This window comes from Lacerta agilis, chromosome 11 (genome assembly GCF_009819535.1).
Source record: "Lacerta agilis isolate rLacAgi1 chromosome 11, rLacAgi1.pri, whole genome shotgun sequence".
In the NCBI taxonomy this organism is placed as follows: Eukaryota; Metazoa; Chordata; class Lepidosauria; order Squamata; family Lacertidae; genus Lacerta; species Lacerta agilis.
This window is the reverse complement of record NC_046322.1, coordinates 28,418,037-28,437,872: the sequence shown is the minus strand read 5'-3', so window position 1 is coordinate 28,437,872 and position 19,836 is coordinate 28,418,037. Positions and strand designations below refer to the sequence as shown.

Below are 19,836 nucleotides of genomic sequence, written 5' to 3'. Positions count from 1 at the left end.
ATCTACATGACTGAAAAGCTTGGGCCAAAGAAATGGGTGGAGAATTATTGAGGCAAGGACTCTGGCACTATAATTCAAGGGTTAGAATGCATATAATGAGGAACTTGTTCCTCTGAGTAGGGAACATAGCATATACATTTGTCATTGCAAATTATTCGGAATGAGACACAAATATACACAGCATTCTACGTAATTGCTGAAAGTAGACAACTGCAGTAATACAGTAGCCTGGAAGAGGTAGTTGTAACTAGCAAGTATTTTACAAGATACTCCCGCTGTGTGCACGCTAAACGGAAGCCACATGCTTTGACAGTAGGAAACCTACAAAAATCCACTGCTGCTTTGTTAGAGGCAATTCCTTGTTCCTCCATGCTGATACTACTGCAAACCACTCCTCTTAAGCAGAGCAGCTTGCTCTGGGAGACTCATCACTTGGTAGCTTGCCAATTCCAATGTAAATGTTGCACAGCCAGATGTCAAAGAGCGCAAAGCTGTTGAATAACCCTACAACAAAAACCAATAGATAATAATTACTTTTATGGAACTTGACCCATACTAGGTTACATAACAACTACCTGCCGGGCTATGGCTGAATGCTAATGCAATAAATAATCGAAATAACTACCTTAATTTTTTTTAAAAAAAATCATTCCACTGGAACCATTTAATTCCTAGAAAAGCAGCCACCACTCTGGTTTAACTCCAGTTACAAGCTCTCTGCTAAAGCAAGACTAGGACAGTGTTTTTCAATCACTGTTCCGCGGCACACTAGTGTGCCGCGAGATGTTGCCTGGTGTGCCGTGGGAAAAATTGTGTTTATTTGATTCCTATTCAAGAGAATTACTTTATATCTAGTCAATATAGGCACAGAGTTAAAAATTTTAACATTTTCTAATGGTGGTGTGCCTCGTGATTTTTTTCATAAAACAAGTGTGCCCTTGCCCAAAAAAGGTTGAAAAACACTGGACTAGGAACATCTGCCTCTTAGTACTGCTGCCAATCAAACTGGACAGTATGAACTAGCAAGATGGATAACCATCGGTCTACCACAGAATAAGACAACTTTATAAGAAAATCTCAGCACCATCAAAAATTATAGTTCCTACTTTTCATGAAAAGCAACAGTAGTTGAATTTCACACTTGTAGTGTAGGCATGCCTTGCTTTGTTCAACAGAGCTGCAAAACACCCTGGTAACACAGAACAAAATAAATATGAAGCATCTGTTTTGAGCACCCATACGCACATACCATCATTTCAGCCAATGGAACAGATGCAATTACAACTTGGTTGTCTTGGCGACCCTGAATTTCCTGAATGCTGCCTCTTCTCTGTGCAAGGTCACCCAGTACGGCACCAAGGTGATCTCTGCCCACTGTTATTTCCAGGTTCATGAGAGGCTCCAGCACTTGTTTATCAGCTTTCTTCAGAGCCTAACAAGCAGAATAAGAACATTCTTAAAGGCAAACGCTTATTCAGTACAGTATACATGACTCTAACATATCACAAGATTAATTTGTAATCGCACCTTTGCTGGTTGTGCATAAGTAAAGCAAATAAATAATGGAACTGAATATACAATAGGCCTGGAACTTACACACAGTTTACTTATGCCATCGCAGCCTTGTGCTTGTCATCAAAAAATAAACAGAAGGAAGAAACCTTGGAGGGGGCTGTGCGAGATCTCACAAGAGCCTCCAGAAGCTGCTAAGCAAGGCTTTAGAAACTCGTGTCAGGCAAAGCCTTGCTCAGCAGGCTCTGGGAAGGATGCAGTAAGCAAGGAGGGGCAAGGCCTGCTCCAGACAGGTGGGGGTGCTTGAGCAGTGGTTTCCAGGGGTCTTCCTGACTTTACATGATTTTGCCTTTTCACATGGACCCCTGGAATGTAGCCCCCGTGTAAACTGTGGGCCTCCTGTACATCTGAAAATGGGCATATTACGATCCTGAAGATGCCACCAACAGACTATACCAGTGGTTCCCAATTAGCTAAGTACTGCAGACCCCCTGTTTTTCAAAAGCCAAGCCATGGACCCCCTACTTTGGAAAGTTTTGATATCTCTATGGTAGTTTTTGTTATGTGAATGGTGCCGGGATCCGCAGACCACCAATTGGGAACCACCGGAGAATACCATTAAGGGAGACTGTTTAACCCCTCTGTAATTCTGTTACTTTGAATGAAGATTGCTGCAAATGACCTCAGAAAGACAGTTGGACTTCTATACCTTTTGCATGCAACGAGAAACACAAGCAGAAACCATCGTCAGAGATGTATCTGAGCTTACAGTCACTGCATGTACCGTTACTACTACATCTTGAACTGGAAACCCCAGCAGTGGTCCTACAACATGAAAATACAAAGAATGCATTAACACCAAATGAACACTTCTTAGGAAGCTAGGAAAAGAGTTTTCTTAATGTCTGCATAACATTTAGTTGACACTGATAGTAGCCAGGAACACAGAAATCTGCATTACCCCAAGTAAAACCATTGGCCATCAAGCTCAATACTGTCTACACTGACTGGCAGGGAATCTGTTGTTTTGGTCGTCTTACTAGCTTTGAAAAAGTAAACACCCCAGTCATCACTAATGATAATCTACCTATCATTAGGTAAGGACAACACTGGCAAACAGCACCAGACACACAAGCTTTGTTCTTTTTTCTTTTAAAAAAAGAAACTGAGTAATCAAACAAAATAGGGGAATATATATTTACATTAATTTACAGTTTCCAATTTTCTACTAATCCATGGAATGTGAAAATAATAGGTATGAAGAATTCAATATTTAGGCAGGCTGAGCTGACTTGTTGCACCACCAAGAGAACACCAACTGATCAGGAACCAGAACTGACTGTCATGATTCATCCATCAACTGACTGGATTGAGCTACCTCAGGCAACTTTTATCCATGGTTACTCTTAAACATACTTAAAATCTCTTTCACAGAACTATCAGGGTTGCAGAGCTCAGATTCCAGCCCACGCTGCCATGTGTATTTAGTTTATTTGCGTAAAAAAAAAAATTTTCACATACAAATTTCAGAACACTGATTTTTTGCAGTTTTTTCTTCCTAACAACTCATAATCAAACCCAGAACAAGGGGGTGGGGACAGGCAAGTGGGGTGCAGATGGGGAGAAAGATTCTGATCATTATGTTGGATCCATTTCACGAAATGTCTCGGCTTGGGCTAGGCACTCAGAAAACAACAATTCAATAAATTCAGAATAAGGGTTGAGGTGGCTCTTACCTTGAAGGCACGATGTATGGATTCCGTTTGCTATAGCTTCACGAAGGTCTGGCTGGAGGGAGTCACAGATGTTCTCCACATACTCAATGACTGGTGCTGTTGCTGACATTTCTCCCGCCCACGGTCTCACTCCCAATTCTACAGTCACCTGGTGCCGTTTTTCTCCTACAGTTCTGTCCAGCGTATCTGTAACAAAATAATGAAAATCCCACAGATCACACTGAACTTCTTGCCAACAAAATTTTAAGTCGTTCACTTGCAGGTCCAAGATGACAGTTACTTTACCTATAGCCTTAGCAGAGTTTTGGATTGTTTCTCGGTAAGCTATCTGAAGAGGTCCCAGATAGGTCTCAAGTTTATGTTCACGTTTGATTCGGTCATGAATGATCTCAATGTGCAGCTCTCCCATGCCACAAAGGATAGTCTGACAAAAATATGAAAGTATTCTTAACAGTTACATCAAAGGCATAGGGTACAGAGGTGAGCTACTTTTCTCTTACTTCAAAAAGGATAATTCAGATGAGATTTTAAATAACCTAGATCAAGGGGAACAACACAGCAGGAAGCAGATTGCATTTTCAGTGACTTTGGCCTACGTTGGTTCATTTAATTCAACTGAGAATAGTGGGAGAACTCTGCAAAATAGATTAGCTTAAACTATGATGTTGTTAACAGATCTCAAAAGTATATGAAAAGTATATGGCAAATCCAAAATTTCAATTTCCAAGCCAGAAATGAACTATGGGTTGGAGAATTAAAGGCATAGAGAATTAGAGGCATGTGAAAAAGTGACATAATGGGAATATACGAGTTTATAAAAATTTCTGGATTTAAAAACAGAATAAATAAGGACAGCTTCATAATCTGAAACAGAATGCAGGTCAGTATTAAAGTTACCAGTTTGAGATACATGTTTTTTATGCCACAAAACAAGGCAAAAGAACCCTCAGAACATCCTTTACACTGGTAGCATTCACGTGGCTTCATTTATATTTTTCTCAATATTTAAAGAAATAATACATGTTATAAACTTATGGCCTCTTAACATATCAAAACAACTTCCCAATGAAGTAAGCCAGTGCTGAGTCAAGCTGTGTGCAGTTTATAGGTAAAAGCTCACAGCTTTTAATGCAGCTATAAAAAAGAAAGTTGTAAAATGTGTATCACTAATACTTGTTTGTTAAACCTCCGTTTTTGTTTCTATTTTTAAATCACATCTTGATAATAGATGTTTCTAAGGTTATGTTACAAACCCAAATTGGGTTTTAAACCAGTTGAATCATAATGGCTTCCACAGAAGCAGCAGTACTGCATATTTATGAGAGGGGAAAATAAAACTGTTGCAGAAAACAAATTCCCAACATTTCTCACTGGAAAGCTATGGCACTTAGGATATATATACATTACAGACTTGAATTAGCCTAAGACAGCGCAATAGTTGTTGCATCCATAGACATTAAAAACACAGTCAAGGAAACCTCGACATTATAATATTGGGAGAAGTTTAGTAATTGGCACTAAAGGGCCTTACCTGCCCAGTGTCTGAATCTATCTTGACTTTCAAACTTGGATCCTCACGTTGCAGGCAAGCCAAGGCATTATCCAGATCTAAAATAAAAGTATTGACTATATATTAAGTATGAAGAGCACAACTGGGGTTTAAGTAGACTCTGCTGAGGATTTAAATAATCTGTGGAAATTAAAGGTAGGAGAGGGAAGAGGCAGATGTGCTGCTGTGTTCCTGCTCCCCTTCCATCAAAGAAAGGTTGGCGCAAATAGCAATATATAGGAATCGCAAAGCCTTCCAAACACAGCTAAAGTATTTTTAGCTGTAATCAACCTATTAATGTTTCTGTACTGCTATACTAAAAGATTCTAGCTTCCAACAAAAGATAGATCAAAACTCCACCGATGTGATGGAAGGAAAATAATTCAAATGCTTATGGTCCCAATGATAATTTTTCTCTCCCCCACTTCCCCCTTGAACACTATGTTGCATCGTAAGCTGCTTTTGAAACCCCTGAATCCATTTCAAGAAATCTTTTGTCAACACAGGGAGCTGCCAATCACGTCCATGCTTAGGAGTACTGAGCCTGAGTACTAGAGCTTTCCAAAGTGTGTGTCGCGACACATTAGTGTACTGGTTGCAGTGTGTGTGTTGCATGAACACTCCCAGGGCTTGAAAGGCGTTCATTTAACCTCCAGTTTGCTAGTAAAACTAAATTACTGTGTCGCGAAATGATGCACGTCTAAAATGTGTGTCAATGAAAAGTTAGGAAAGCTCTGTTCTAGACTCTGAATTAGGCATTTTAGCCAATACAGTCGTACTTTGGAAGAAGAACAGAATCTGTTCCAGAAGTCCATTCAACTTCCAAAACGTTCAGAAACCAAAGTGCAGCTTGTGATTGCAGGAAGCTCCTGTAGCCAATCAGAAGCCGTGGAAGCCCCATCGGACGTTCGTCTTCCAAAAAAAAACATTCAAAACCTGGAACACTCACATCCAGTTTTTGATCATTCGGGAACCAAAACATTCAGCAACTAAGCCGTCTGAGATCCAAGGTACGACTGTACTTTAAACAACTTTTTATAAACTGGCAAGGCAAATTCATCCCCTCCCCCATCCTGGCTCTAAATGAGAACACTGGGCCTTTTTAAAATGTCTTCTTGAACACATTGCGCCTATTGAGAAACCACAGAACGTTCTATTTCTTCAGGACTATGTATGAATTAAGAGTACACTATCAGCACTTTGAGTAACTGCATCATACCTGGTTGCCTGGCCATGGAAGGCGGCTCTATGGTACAAAAGAAGACTGGCTCTGGAATCTCAATGCCGGCCAAGATAAGATTCTCTACTTCGCTGCTTCGGCCGTGCTTTGACCCCACATTTCTTCCAGCTTGTTGAGCTGCAGCCATTGCTGAAGCCTTTGACGAAACAATGGTGTCGCCAGTGGCACTCTGGTGGATGCCAAAAAGCACATGGGATATCGTTTGTCAACATTTAATTGATTTGCATCATTAAAAAGTACAGAAAATTAGCCAATTGCCGAAGGCGGTCTTTTCCCAGGCAAAAGAGAAGCCAATTTGGCATGACAGCAATTAGAGCAACTTTTTGGTTTTGCTCCAACTCACCTTCGCTAATTGTTTTTCTTTGCCAGTAGAGAGAACCATATTGAAAAAAACTGGGACAAAAGCTTCTTTGATGTTTAACACACTGTTTCTTACTACAAAGTGAACCCTTTGCTAGTCAGCTTATAGCTACAGAGAGATTCCCTAACAGAACTAACAAAAAACTTACGTCATTAAAAAAATAAAGAAGTTACTAGAGTATTGGTTTCACTTTTCCCCAGTGATATTGGCAATCAAGCAAAATGGTAGTAATTTTCCACATTAATGTTGATGCAAATTTTCAAAAATGTTTGGGGTTCATATTTCTTCACCTGTTTCAATCCAACTGTGAGGGCAATGTTGCCAGCCGTCAGCGAAGAGATTTCTATTTGCTGATCAGCAAAAGGCAGAAGCAGGCGACTCATTCTCTCCCTGCAAGGAATAGCTCAGATTAAACGCTACTCCTATTGAGAAATCCGAACAGTTACACTCACAATCCTTTCCTCGCCCTTTTTTTTACTCACGTGCAGTTTTTGTTAATATTATAGACAGCTGACTGAGGCTTCATTGTGCCAGAGTAAATGCGGAAGAAAACCAATGGCCCACGTTGTTTGTCATGAATAACTTTAAATGCTAGAGCGCACAGGTCATCTTTATACCACTGCCTGCAAAAAGTAGTGAAGGAAAAATATAACATTAACGGATATTTTGAATGATAAAAAATAGGGTATTTTCTCTGGCTATACGAATAATCTATTGGTAATAGTTTAGCCAAGCTAAAATAAAACTGCTTAATAGAAAAATGAGGGGCATCATGTACCCTGCATCCTTTTAGGAATCTGCATAGGAATGACTGAGTCCTGGGCTATGAGTGCACATTGCAGCACACCAGCTGCTACTTACAATGTGTGGTCTGTGCATGCTTCCTAGATCTATGCCTCACTAGAGCCTCTCTCTCCTCCCCAAGAACCCAGCCTATTTGTACTCTCCCACAAGATGTTAACAAATGGTTTCTTTTTCATGGCTTTTCTAACACATGCTTCAACTTATTAAAACGCATCATCTTCTTACTCACACAAAGTCGTAGCTGCGTTCATCCGGTGCAGGCAAATACCTGGTGACACCATCCAATAATGGCTGAACACCTTTGTTTTTCAGTGCACTTCCACAGAACACAGGTACAGCTTTCTGTGCTAGAGTTACTCTTCGTACAGCAGAATGCAACTGCAGAGGCACAAAGATTCATAATTTTAACAATGATCTACTTAAGAGTCAAAGGAACAGTATACAGCTCAAGCATTAACTGAGTTGCACCTTTGGATGGTATTTTGTTTTGGTCATAAGGTGTTTATCATATACATTACTCCAGGTCCTAATGAAAAAAATACTTAAGTTATGGGCTTCTGCTTGATATGCATTATGTAATATTTATCAAAGACCTCAGAAAATTTCTTTTAGGGCATATTCTTTTCTCAAGCCACCCTAAAAAACAATAGGCTGGAAAAATAGACTGGAAAGAGAAGTTGCTGAATTGCAACTCATTACCAAACTTAAAAGCATGGAGAGACCTGGTCTGAATAGAGACATTGGATTCTTATCTCATTACACATGACAAAGCTATTTTTAACCTTCTCACCCCTTGCTTTTTCCTGTAAGACCAATTGCAGTCATTAACAGTCGTCAACAGGTTTACCACAGCTATCAGCCTATCACCCATTCCCACCACCCTTCTGAGTCATACCCCTCCCCACCCTCTCACTATATATAAGGGTCTGGTGACTTCTGTTTCAGTGTATCTGAAGAAGTGTGCATGCACACGAAAGCTCATACCAAGAACAAACTTAGTTGGTCTCTAAGGTGCTACTGGAAGGATTTTTAAATTTTGTTTTGACTAAAAAACCAAGCAACCGATGAGTGCTATGGAACAGCCTTTCTGGCCATATTCCTCAGTCTTCACCTTGCAAACACCTTCCTGAATATACCCTTGACCCTCAGGGTTTATAATATTGCTGCCCACAAAAAACCCTATCCTTTCTATGGCTTTGTAGCTACCATTTGGTTTTATGGCTTATGGCTCTTGTTTCAACCTAAGGATCCTTTCCCATTATAAAAAGAACATATTAGTAGGATATCATTTTAAAACATTTTATGATCAGGTCTTCCCATAAAACCATGCAGTTTCTAGAAAGAAATGCCTTCCTTATTAAAAAGAAAAAAATGCTTTAATACCAGTAAGACATGCAGCTTAACATTATGCACCCCAGCTTTTAAGCATTCAGACTAGGAGAGTGCTACACGAGGTATGCTCAAAGACTTAAGTGTACTCAATAGCTTTTTAAAAACTATTTTTATTTGCACAGTGGGCCCTACCCATATCCATTGTGTCCCAAGCTGCTTGTGAAACTTTTCACACTTTCAAAAGTCATGGCACTGTATGGATGGGGTGCAGGCAACTGTTTGCAGCCTGCCAGTTCAAAGTTCCCCTGGACTCAATGAACTAGTTGTGTGGCTCTGCATGTTGACTTGTACCAATATTTTGTCTGGACTAAAATACTGACATGGAGCAGAAGATAACTATCCAGTCAACTGCAGGGGGGCAGTACCCTTTTATTAACTATTTCTAATTACTGTCAATATGTGTCATGCATCTACTGATTTACAACAGCTTTACTCTAATCTTTCTTCCTCCCCTGCCTGCTGCCATCTCATCACTCCCTGCAGGTTTGCCACAGCATAATAGTATTCTCTACCAAGCGTTAATAATTTGGTTGCATCACACATGCAGGAAAAAGACGCACTGTCCTGTTATGTACAAATACAATAAAACTGTAATAATATGCAGTTCATATAATAAACAACCCCCAGAGCCATGTACCTTATCAGCTGGCAATTCATCAAAATTCTCACTGAAATCCCCAAGGACCAGCTCAGCAAATTCATCATCCAGGTCTGCAACCTTATGAAGAGAAAAAAAATTCTACACTACTGCCATTACACACTATTCAAGTTAGTCCCCCCAAATGTCTGTTTGACTATCTGCAAACCACCAATTGGCATGTAAAAGAATATATAAAATCTAAAAATATAGAATTTTAGAGTATTCAACAACGTGAAAATATAAACTTCCCTAATTTTGCTTTTATATTTTTAGCCTCTTTATCTCCAGCCCAGAGAAAACAAGGGTTGGACAAAGAAGGAAAGAAACTCCCACGAGCAGTTCAGGTTTTCCTTGGATCACTTATACTAACTAAACAGGGAACATTTTTTTATACTGAACCAAAATTCAAAAATGGGTAGGAGTGTACAAACCCGCAAATTAAAACGCAGTATGTATAAATGGAAATATAGAACTTTTATCTCTCCCGGTAGTCAAATGTACAAAATATAATAATTAAAGTATCTGGTGTATCATTATTTAAAACATCCCAATTTACAATCTTATCAGAATCTCAACTTGTATGGCCAACATTATCAGTCACTTGAGTTTTGGTTTTCAGACTTATCTGCATTAATCAAAGGTTTCAACTGTTTTATATCATATTTACTTTAGAACTTTACTTGTTCTATTAAGGCATTTCTTGTATCCCTGGCATCCCTTAGCAAGTCAGGATCATCAGTTTCTTCCAAGGGTTTCTGTTCAAAATTCTTTCCATCATCCAACTCAGTTGCAGCTTTCCAAATAATTTGGTTCGCGGTCACCACGTCAACTATTCCCCTAAAGTTCTTTCCCTCTCCAATTGGCAACTGGATGCAGTGGGAAGGAGAGAACAAAATAAATAAATAAACCCAATTAGATAGTAAGAAATAGTAGTATGAAGGAAACACCAAAGTTAAAATGCATCATGATTTGTAACTAATGCTAATTGTTTAAAAGTTTGTTTTACATTACCTGTAAAAGCAGAGGCTTAGCCTTCAACTTCTGCCTGATACTCTCAACTGCATAGGTGAAACTAAAGACAAATTATTACTCTTAGAGAGAAAACTATGTCCTTATCTTTATCCAATATGTCACTCCTCCCAACCAAAAAGCCCCACCTGAGACATAGGGAACTAAATAAAAACACAGTGTTTTAGCTAAAAACATGCCAAAAAAACTAAACATCTGAGAAAGGATCCAAATGTGGAAATCTCAAGTTCAACAACCCTCCCAACTCATTGAACAGTCTGTTTTTTTTAGCCAAACACAAAAGAATTCATCTTTAAAAAATATGCACTTGTGAGCCTAATGGTTCATGAAATTAGAGTGCAAGAAACCACATGCTAGTAACCAAACCCCTGGCTCCTACCAGCAGCAAGGCCAATCAAACCCAGCACATCCACCACAACATGTAGCCGTACTAACAAAGAAGTAGAACCTAGGCTGGGCATCAGCAGCCACAGCTACTGGTTGAGCATCAGCTTGCTATACTGGCTAATAGTAGCAAGCTGCTGCCCAACCTCCGTTTAGTAATAGAGGTGATAACCTGGAGTCAGCAGGTAAAGTCATGGTGCAGAAATTGTGCCCATGTACACAGTCACATGTACCACTCTGGCACGTGAGAAGCTGCTAGACACACAGGAAAACCAGGGCAATAAATGAACAGACTAACACTTTCACCATCAGGGAGTCCTGTTTGCAAGGCAGTGTGCCATAAACATTTGAGACACTGCATCTCAAGCAGCTCAATCTTTTCAAAAAAATTATAGGTTGCCTGTTAAGGTCAAACTTTCAGAAACGAGCTTCTAATGTATAAAACACAATACCAAAATTGAATCTGACAACAATAAAACCAAATGCAGTTAACAACCAGCATAAGCAACCTATTAAATAGTTAATTTCCAGGCAACACAAAGCCTATTTAAAAACAGCTACGCCCATCTTAGTCCAAGAGAAAGCAACTCAAAACAAACTGGACCTTAGAGCCTTTCTGAAGACCTGAATTGATGGGACTATATGTACGTTAGTTTGGATTTTCCACAAACATGATAGGACTAGGGTGTCAGTTATGCAGATTAAGAACATATTTTGCAATCATTCAACTTCCTTATCTGAATATTTTAAATCTGTCTTGCAAATATCCAGAGGGGTTTTTTTTAACTCACACCATTCTTTCTCAAGCCTACCTTTTCATACATACCTATATCTAAGTTATTTGTAGAATCAAAGGATGAATCAAACAAATTTTGTAAAGTTACCCTGTTTGGTGACCAGGAAGCATCCCAAGCAACCAGGCAAGTGATCTTTTTTGTAAATTTCACAAAAAAGGAATTACAGCAACCACTGCACAGTTAACGTTCATGTGTTGTTAAGTCACATGAATCTTGGATAATCAGAAACCACCCTAAAATATAATACTATCTATCAGCCTTTCCTTGCTTCACCGACCCTGGAAAGAAATAGACATCTTAGTACCTTGCTCCATTTTTGTCCATCTTGTTTAAGAAGCAAATCCGTGGTATGTGGTGCTTGTCTGCTTGTCTCCACACTGTCAAAGACTGAGCCTAAGCCAAAGATGGAAAGTGTCAATACTTTCAGTGAAATAAGTGCCTGCTGTCACCTACAATTGTGGAAACACTTACTTAACACTTGCAATGTATGAGGCATCTAAATGGGCATGGCTCCTACTCAGAAAGTTTGCAGTAAGACAGATGAGACAAGGTATGGAGAAGTCAAGAGACTGAGTGACAAATGTGATGGATAAGGAATGGAGGCAGGGAGTTGGATGGCAGCTGACAGGCACCTTCAAAGAACTGGAGCCTTTTAAAAAAAACTGTAGACAATCTGCAATACAGTGGTACCTCTAGTTATGTACTTAATTCGTTCCGGAGGTCCGTTCTTAACCTGAAGCACCACTTTAGCTAATGGGGCCTCCTGCTGCTGCTGCGCCGCCAGAGCACGATTTCTGTTCCTATCCTGAAGCAAAGTTCTTAACCTGAAGCATTATTTCTGGGTTAGCAGAGTCTGTAACCTGAAGCGTATGTAACCTGAAGCGTATGTAACCCGAGGTAGCACTGAATATGTCACTGAAATCAGTGTGTCATTAAAATCCCTGGGTATGGTACTTGTTGGCAAACAAGGGACATGCCCATCTTGCATACTTCAAGAAGCATCTCACTGGCTGCTACTGGAGAAAGAATGCTAGTCCAACACAGCATTTCTTATGCTATCATGCAGAAGATGCCATTTTGGATCCTCAGATTAGATCCTCAAGATAAACGTTCATAGCTGTGGGGCTTGCATTTTGCAGAAATGGGGGCAGCTTTGACTGACCACCCCCAAAAAGCTCTTGTCTTGCCTTTTCCTCCATCTGATGATGTATGGCAGACATACGCTCTCCTTATAATGTGAGGTAAGCATTTGCTGGTGGAAGTGAGCATCTAGGCCTTAAGTTCTCATCAGTTAAAATCATGGCTATAGAAACAGGACTAAAGTGAGGTAAAGTCACAGCATGCTGTGATCATTCTTACTTCCACACCAGCCGAGGCATCAAATACAGCCACTGCTCCATCCAGCACTCTCAGGGAACGTTCCACCTCCACTGTAAAATCCACATGACCTAACATACAATTTAAACAGAGAAGTAACATAGGTCATAAGAACAGTAATGCTTTAACAATATTAGAAAGGCAGCATGTCTTCACCTAATAACTTTTTACTGGTTTGTCATGAATAGGCACTCAGTCTAAAACCACAATAGACACTCTTGGATGAAACTGATGATCTGTACCCATTCCAGGCTGCACCCAGGCCTGGTTTGGTGACACCCTGGTGGATGAACTTCAAGAGAGAGCAACAGCACGTGTGTGATCCTGTTGATTCTCCAAGATCTCTCAGCAGCTTTTGACACAAGTGACCACTGTCTCCTCCTGGATCATCTTTGTGAAATGGGAGGACACCGTTTTACAGTGGCTTTGCTCCTATTTACAGGGTCAGTTCCAGAGACACCTCAGCCCTCTGTTAGCTGATCTGCAGAGTGCCAAAGGGGAGGATTTTGTCCCAAGTGATATGTAATATTTATATGAAGTTTTTTTTATTTAAAAATAATCTTTATTTAATCAATTTCAAAACTTACAAAAATAAAAATAAAAAAATCAATAAACATGAAGAATCCTTTACATAAAAAGAAAAATATTTTTCCCCTTGTCCCACCCCCCTCCTTACTCCCCCTCATCCGTTCATGATTTCCTTTACTCAATATTCCAACTTCTCTTTCCTAGTTGTGTTATTACTTTCCTTGTTATTCTCCTGTATCTTTATATTTCCTTACTATTTTCCCCTGCATAATTTACTCCATATTTGCCAAAATATCAATTCCAGAGCAGTGTACGATCATATAATCTTTCACTCCTTCCCATTCCTTTATTATTTCTTGATTTGATCGACCTCTAATATTTGCCGTTATTTTTGCCATCTCAACCAACTCATACATCTTATTTCTCCACTCTGATATTGTTGGGATTTTCTCCCCTTTCCAATATTTAGCAATTAGTAACCTCGCCACGGCTGTGGCATATAAGAATACATTAATATTCTTTTTGAGAATTTCATCCGAGACTAGACCTAATAAAAAAAGCTTCTGGCTTCTTTGTAAATGTAATTTTGAATAATTTTTTTAAACTCTATTTATATGAAGTTGTTGTGGGCTGCCATTAAGTGATCTGAGGGAAAGTGTCACCAGCATGCTGAAAATATCAGCTCTATTTCTCTGTAACATCTGAACCAGGAAAGGCCATGCGTGTCCTAAACCGGTCTTTGGGTGCAGTCACGGGATGGAAAATAACTAATAAGACTGAGATCCAATGGTGGGTAGTTCCAAGTTCCTAGAATTGAGTTGTGTAACAGTTCTGGGTAGGTTTGCACTTCATCTGAAAGAGCAGAAGTGTAGCTTAGGGGTGATCCTAAATAAATCACTGTCACTAGCCTGGTGAATTCAGTGGCTTACACATTACCTGCACAGAGATAGCATAGCCACTATGGTCCATGCACTGGTTGTTGTGGCTAAAGTCTTTTGAGTCTCAAGGTTACGCTGAACCAGACAGATAAATCTGTGAGCTCAGTGGGCTGGTTTATCATTCTTACTTTTGTTTTCTAACCCTTCTGAAGAGTTGTGGTGTTTTTTGTAACAAAGTTGGAAAAGCTTTAGTAAAATTTCTTCTTTTGCTAATGAACTTTGCCTCTGCGTGATTTATCAAGAACCAGACACATCCACTCCAAACAAGCTTCCGCAGCACTGATATCCACCAGGACATGGAGTACCTTGGAATTTAAGGCCAAATTGTGTCACTGGTAACCTCGCAGTTACACTACCGTAACACACTGCATGTGGAACTAACCTTGTGTCTGGTTCAGAAGCTGCAGCTGATGAAAAATGCAGCTACTAGGGTGCTTAGTGGGTTGAAAGATCTGCACTGGCTGCCTATTAGCTGCCAAGCTAAGTTCAAAGTTTTGTCGCTGACATTTAAAGTCCTAAACAACTTGGCACAATGATACTTAGCAGACTACCTCCCATGGTACAGACCAAACTGATATTTAAGATCTTTTAAGAAAACCCTACATGTCATTCCATGTCCAGTGGATTGTTACTTGAGGATAGCACCCACTCTCTGAAAAGAGCCACAGACAGTAAATGCTTTTAAATGTCTGTTAAAAACTTATGTCTACCCAAGTCTTCCTGGACTCTGATCCTGAAATAGACAAAATTATAAACACAACATGCATCAAATAGATGATCCAAGAACAAGCATATGGCCTTTGTGGATTTAGCCAGTTACATTATGAAACCAACTTGTTTAATGATGCGAGGATTTTTATGGTAACAGACCATAGTCAGCAGGAATTTCTCCAGCAAATAGGTAACTTTTGCATTCTTGCACAGCTCCTATTCTTTTTAATTGACATGACACAGGGGAAATTCCCAGGAGAATTACACTCACTATATAAGCACATTAATTGAAAAGTGTAAGTTTTCAAGACTTCATCAAAATTTTCAAAGCTACACATTTTCAATGCCATCTGAGGTTACTTGGTCACGATTGCCTTGACTTATCTTGCTCACTCAAAATAACATACCTGGTGTGTCTATCAGATTTATTCTGTAGCCCTTCCAATCAAAAGTTACAGCAGCAGATTGAATGGTAATGCCACGTTCTCGCTCCTGTGCCATGAAATCTGTGACTGTGTCCCCATCATCAACATCTGATTAATAAAAAAAATGTAGCTTTTTTCAGTTTGGCCACTGTAAAATGATCTTAGCTCTTGATTAATTTTATCAGAATGCAATGTATCACAGGGGAAATGCTATAAAACAAAATGCCTAAGGCCCAGTTCTCCTATCTAATGTCAAAGACAGGGAAAGCTGGTTAGGATGCCAAGTACAGTGGTATCTCTGGTTGCGAACGGGATCCGTTCCGGAGCCCCATTCACAACCTGAAAGGTCCACAACCTGAAGTGCTGTATCTGCACATGTGCGTGGCGTGATTTGGCGCTTCTGCACGTGTGCGTGGCGCGATTCAGCGCTCCTGCACATGCGCGAAGCACCAAACCCGGAAGTAACCCATTCCGGTACTTGCGGGTTTGGCGCGTTTGTATCCCATGATGAAGGCAACCCACAGTGAACGCAACCCGAGGTATGACTGTACATGGCCTTGTATAAGGGCAGCAGTATCCCTGCACCAACGAAACGGAGGTCCTATCCATTGAATGGATAGGTAAACCATGCAAGGTGCTGGACAAACATCAGGTGGGAGAAGTAGAATGCATTGCATGGCAGGGGCAACGTAAGTAAATAGCTCATCCTTGATGCCACAGTCAAAACCTCACTTTGTATGCGTGCAAGGCTGCATTTTTAAAATGCAAATAACTTAAGCCAAATGTTAGTATCTTTGCAGAGCCCCATACAACAAGCAGAACAGATCCTCCTACACACAGGACAGAAATACAAAGAACAAAAAAATAAACACCCCTGCAAACAGAGCCCCATAACCTCCATGGACATGCCCAGAAATTCTCCCTGTGCCAAACATGGGACAGGGAAGCATACAGACCAGGAACCCTGGAAATGGACCCCAGAAAGGGAAAAATAAAATGACAACTAGGCAAGTGGAAGGATAGGAGACTGTCCAGTCTGCACCAGCACAAGAAAGGTGACAGCCAACTTAACCTGGGGCAGAGGCTTGAGTGGTGCAATATTTTATGTTTGTGTTCTCCCTATATAAGAATGATAACACCAATTTTAAACCGTAGCAGATTTTGTTAACTAACCTCCAAGGTTTCTTGTGTATCCAGAATAATACAGCATCCTTTCGGTGGTAGTTGTTTTTCCTGCATCTATGTGAGCCATGATGCCAATGTTGCGGATTCTGTTTAAGAAAATCAAAGAATTCCCATTTAGCACCTAAGTTGTTGTTATTATTGTTTAGTCGTGTCTGACTCTTCATGACCCCATGGACCAAAGCACGCCAGGCACTCCTGTCTTCAGCACCTAAGTATTTAAGGCAATTATAACTTTACAGATAATACATAAAAATAACTTTGCTCATCTGTACAATAGGGACACGGGTGGCGCTGTGGTTTAGGCCTTGCCAATCAGAAGGTTGGCGGTTTGAATCCTCGCGACAGGGTGAGCTCCTGTTGCTTGGTCCCTGCTCCTGACAACCTAGCAGTTTGAAAGCACATCAAAGTGCAAGTAGATAAATAGGTACTGCTCCAGTGGGAAGGTATACGGTGTTTCCGTGCGCTGCTCTGGTTCACCAGAAGCTGCTTAGTCATGCTGGCCACATGACCTGGAAGCTGTACGCCGGCTCCCTCGGCCAATAAAGTGAGATGAGCGCCACAACCCCAAAGTCGTTCGCAACTGGACCTAACGGTCAGGGGTCCTTTACCTTTACATGAACAGTATTTAAACTCTAGGGGCTGCATTCCAGTGGTGAGTAGCATCAGAGGCACAAACAGGCAGAGCAACAGATTTGATATTTACTTTTGTACCACAGCCATGCAGAAGTCAAGAGAGGTTTCCACACACCCATTTCTTCATCTGGGAAAGTAAGAGGCATTATAGCTCAATGACATTCCAACCAGACAAAACACAAAGAGAGCATGTAGCACGGCTGGACAGGGGCTTGGCCTACAGAGAGTTGCAAGAGCCAAATAGAGACACCTGGAGGGCCACATCCAGCTGCCTGGCCTGGTTCTCAGCCCTTTTTTAGTACAATATTTTTGTGGTTTTACTGAACAAATTCTTTTATGTTGAATTTTAATGTAGCCTACCCTAATACCAATGTGTGAAGGGCAAAAAATAAATAGGAAAAATAGAATATATGAAAATTTATTACTTACTTAGAGGCAGGTGGAGTGATAATAGAGCGCAAAGATTTCACTTCACCTGTTAAAAGAGAAGTGGCCAGAGCATTTAAAATGTTTCCAATGAGTTGAAGTTATGTTTCACAGCACAAACATCAGTACCAATTAGAGATCCTCCTGCATTTGTGTCTACTACTGAACACGAGGATCTCTCTCACTCTCTCTCTCACACACACACACACACTTTTTCCTCTGGCTGATGTGATTAGCAGCACTGTCAGCTCTGAAGGGTGTTTCCCCACCCCCCATGAGAAAACCTGGATAACTTTGTAGACAATACCGAGTTAGACAGATTGTTTGACTTGGTATAAAGCAGTTCCCTATGTTCCTATTATCAACTACAAAAATAATTCCACATACAGAACCTTTACATACAGCAACAATAATACTGGCATGTAACAGTTATGCACAGAAGCATATTTTCATAAGTACATCTCATTCCTTTTTATCATATTATAGTAGATCTGTATAGAAAATGTAAGGTGGGAGTGTGGGAAGGAATTACCTGCTGGATAACTGTAACTTCTCTGAAAAGTCAAAGTACCTTTGAAGCATTTTACAGCTATAATTCTTGATTTTCTGCAATACATACACTTCAAAAGGGAAAATCACAATTAGAGGAAGCCAGCACACCTCACCAAAATAATTTTATCTACACAATACATGTCACTGTCAGAAGACAGATGCTGATTTTTCCGGATAGAACTAGCTAGCTAGCTTTTGATATCTTAAGCATAAGTCACAGATACAGCCTAGGTTAACCAAACATAGAATGTTAACATCCAGCAAAAAAACTCATATGCTTGGTTAATTACATACCCTTCCTGAAAAAACAGGTTCATAGATCCACCTGGCACTAGAGGCCCAGGTGTCCTCAGTAGCTATAAGTGAGTTTTAACGGCTTCAGCTGATAACACAGTTACAGCTGTTTGTAGGCCAGGACAGTCATTATGCACTGGTAACCTCCAGTTTGGATTACTGAATTGTGCTGCATGTGAAGCTGCCCTTGAGGTTGGACCAGAAGCCACACCGTATTATAAGTCTACTATGGAAGGAATTGCACTGGCTACCAATTAGCTACCAAACTAAGATCAATGTGTTGTTTTTGGTATACAAAGCCCTATGCAGTTTGGGGCCAGGATATCTTATGGTGACCTCAGCCCTTATATATGCAATTAATCATTGCCCTCTGCAGTATAGGACCTCCTGTGGAAACCATCTCATCAGGAGTTCTGTCCAATACAGAAAATGGGCCTTTTGTGTGGTGGCACCCTTTGTTAATTTCCTTCCATTACACATCAGACAGGCACTATTTATATTCTCTTTCCGGCACCTACTGAAGACCTTCATTTTCCAATAAGCCTTTTAAGTGGAATATCTTTATTCCATTTGAAATTAAAATATTGCATATGCTTTTTACAAATGGAATTTTTAATTGCTTTTATTGTTCATGTCACTTTGAGATATTTTCTGGGAGGTGCTTAATAAATAGAAATAAATAAATAAATGCTAAAACACTCCACATAATATTATCTGTATAACACTGGCTATTTACATACTGTACTTTCTAGTTTAAAAAAAAATCGATGGGGGGGGGGGGGCTTACCACACTGTGTAAACATACCACTTTGAGGGGACCCAGTAACAATTTCCTTGTATCTCGCAGCATATCTATCTAGTATCCTGGTCACATAAGCAACTGCAACGGGTAACGGCGCAGAGTTGAGGCAAGCGCTTTAAAAAGCCTACTGAAATCGATGGCCAGGTTCTCTTCAACACAAACAGGCACCGAATTAAACCGGCTTTTGTTTGTTTCTATTTGGTAAGTAAACAGTCCAAAAATTCCTTTCAAGAAGCGACTATTCGGCAGCCAAAACGCCGCTTCCGTCAGGTTACTATTGCGTGAAATTCTGCCTCACCGCCGTCCATCACTTCGCTCTTGAGATAAGGCAAAATCTCCGAGAAGGGCTCACTGCGCATTCCTAGAAACTTCCGGTTTAGTCTCAGCGTGCCACACGCGCTACTTCCGCCGGATGCTCGCCTTTCTAGTCCGCCCTCCTTACTATTTCGTTCCGGAAGGCGTTTAAAAGGAAAAGTCTTCGTATTTCGTAAATGAACCGCTGTCTATTTTCCCGGACTCCA

At 40.4% G+C, this 19,836-nt stretch overlaps 1 protein-coding gene across 2 annotated transcripts; it reads right to left on the bottom strand.

The window, feature by feature from the left end:
• Positions 1 to 346: 346 nt before the first annotated feature.
• GFM2 (GTP dependent ribosome recycling factor mitochondrial 2) lies at positions 347 to 19,657 on the bottom strand. 2 transcript variants are annotated; one of them, XM_033164805.1, is made up of 20 exons: positions 19,301 to 19,657; positions 18,200 to 18,287; positions 17,671 to 17,716; positions 16,597 to 16,694; positions 15,406 to 15,531; positions 12,804 to 12,892; positions 11,749 to 11,837; positions 10,246 to 10,306; positions 9,915 to 10,100; positions 9,232 to 9,312; positions 7,432 to 7,580; positions 6,881 to 7,021; positions 6,689 to 6,788; positions 6,017 to 6,206; positions 4,780 to 4,856; positions 3,534 to 3,672; positions 3,249 to 3,434; positions 2,222 to 2,337; positions 1,250 to 1,432; positions 347 to 504 (listed from the first exon to the last, which is right to left on the bottom strand). In XM_033164805.1, the coding sequence occupies exons 1-20, from the start codon at positions 19,361 to 19,363 to the stop codon at positions 379 to 381; spliced, it is 2,334 nt and encodes a 777-aa protein (XP_033020696.1). In that variant the 5' UTR covers positions 19,364 to 19,657; the 3' UTR covers positions 347 to 378. The 2 variants fall into 2 exon arrangements, with proteins under 2 accessions (XP_033020696.1, XP_033020697.1); XM_033164806.1 differs by having other exon boundaries at positions 19,319 to 19,657.
• Positions 19,658 to 19,836: the final 179 nt, after the last annotated feature.

What these genes read in the sequence shown, in the direction of transcription:
- GFM2 (XM_033164805.1), bottom strand. Translation starts at nt 19,363, where the DNA reads ATGCTGCGAGATACAAGGAAATTGTTACTGGGTCCCCTCAAAGTGGTA. An exon ending in ATGGACAAAAATGGAGCAAG is followed by an intron (nt 10,307 to 11,748) that starts GTACTAAGATGT and finishes ATTTGTCTTTAG; the next exon opens with TTTCACCTATGCAGTTGAGA. An exon ending in TAGATTCAGACACTGGGCAG is followed by an intron (nt 3,673 to 4,779) that starts GTAAGGCCCTTT and finishes TATTTTTGTCAG; the next exon opens with ACTATCCTTTGTGGCATGGG.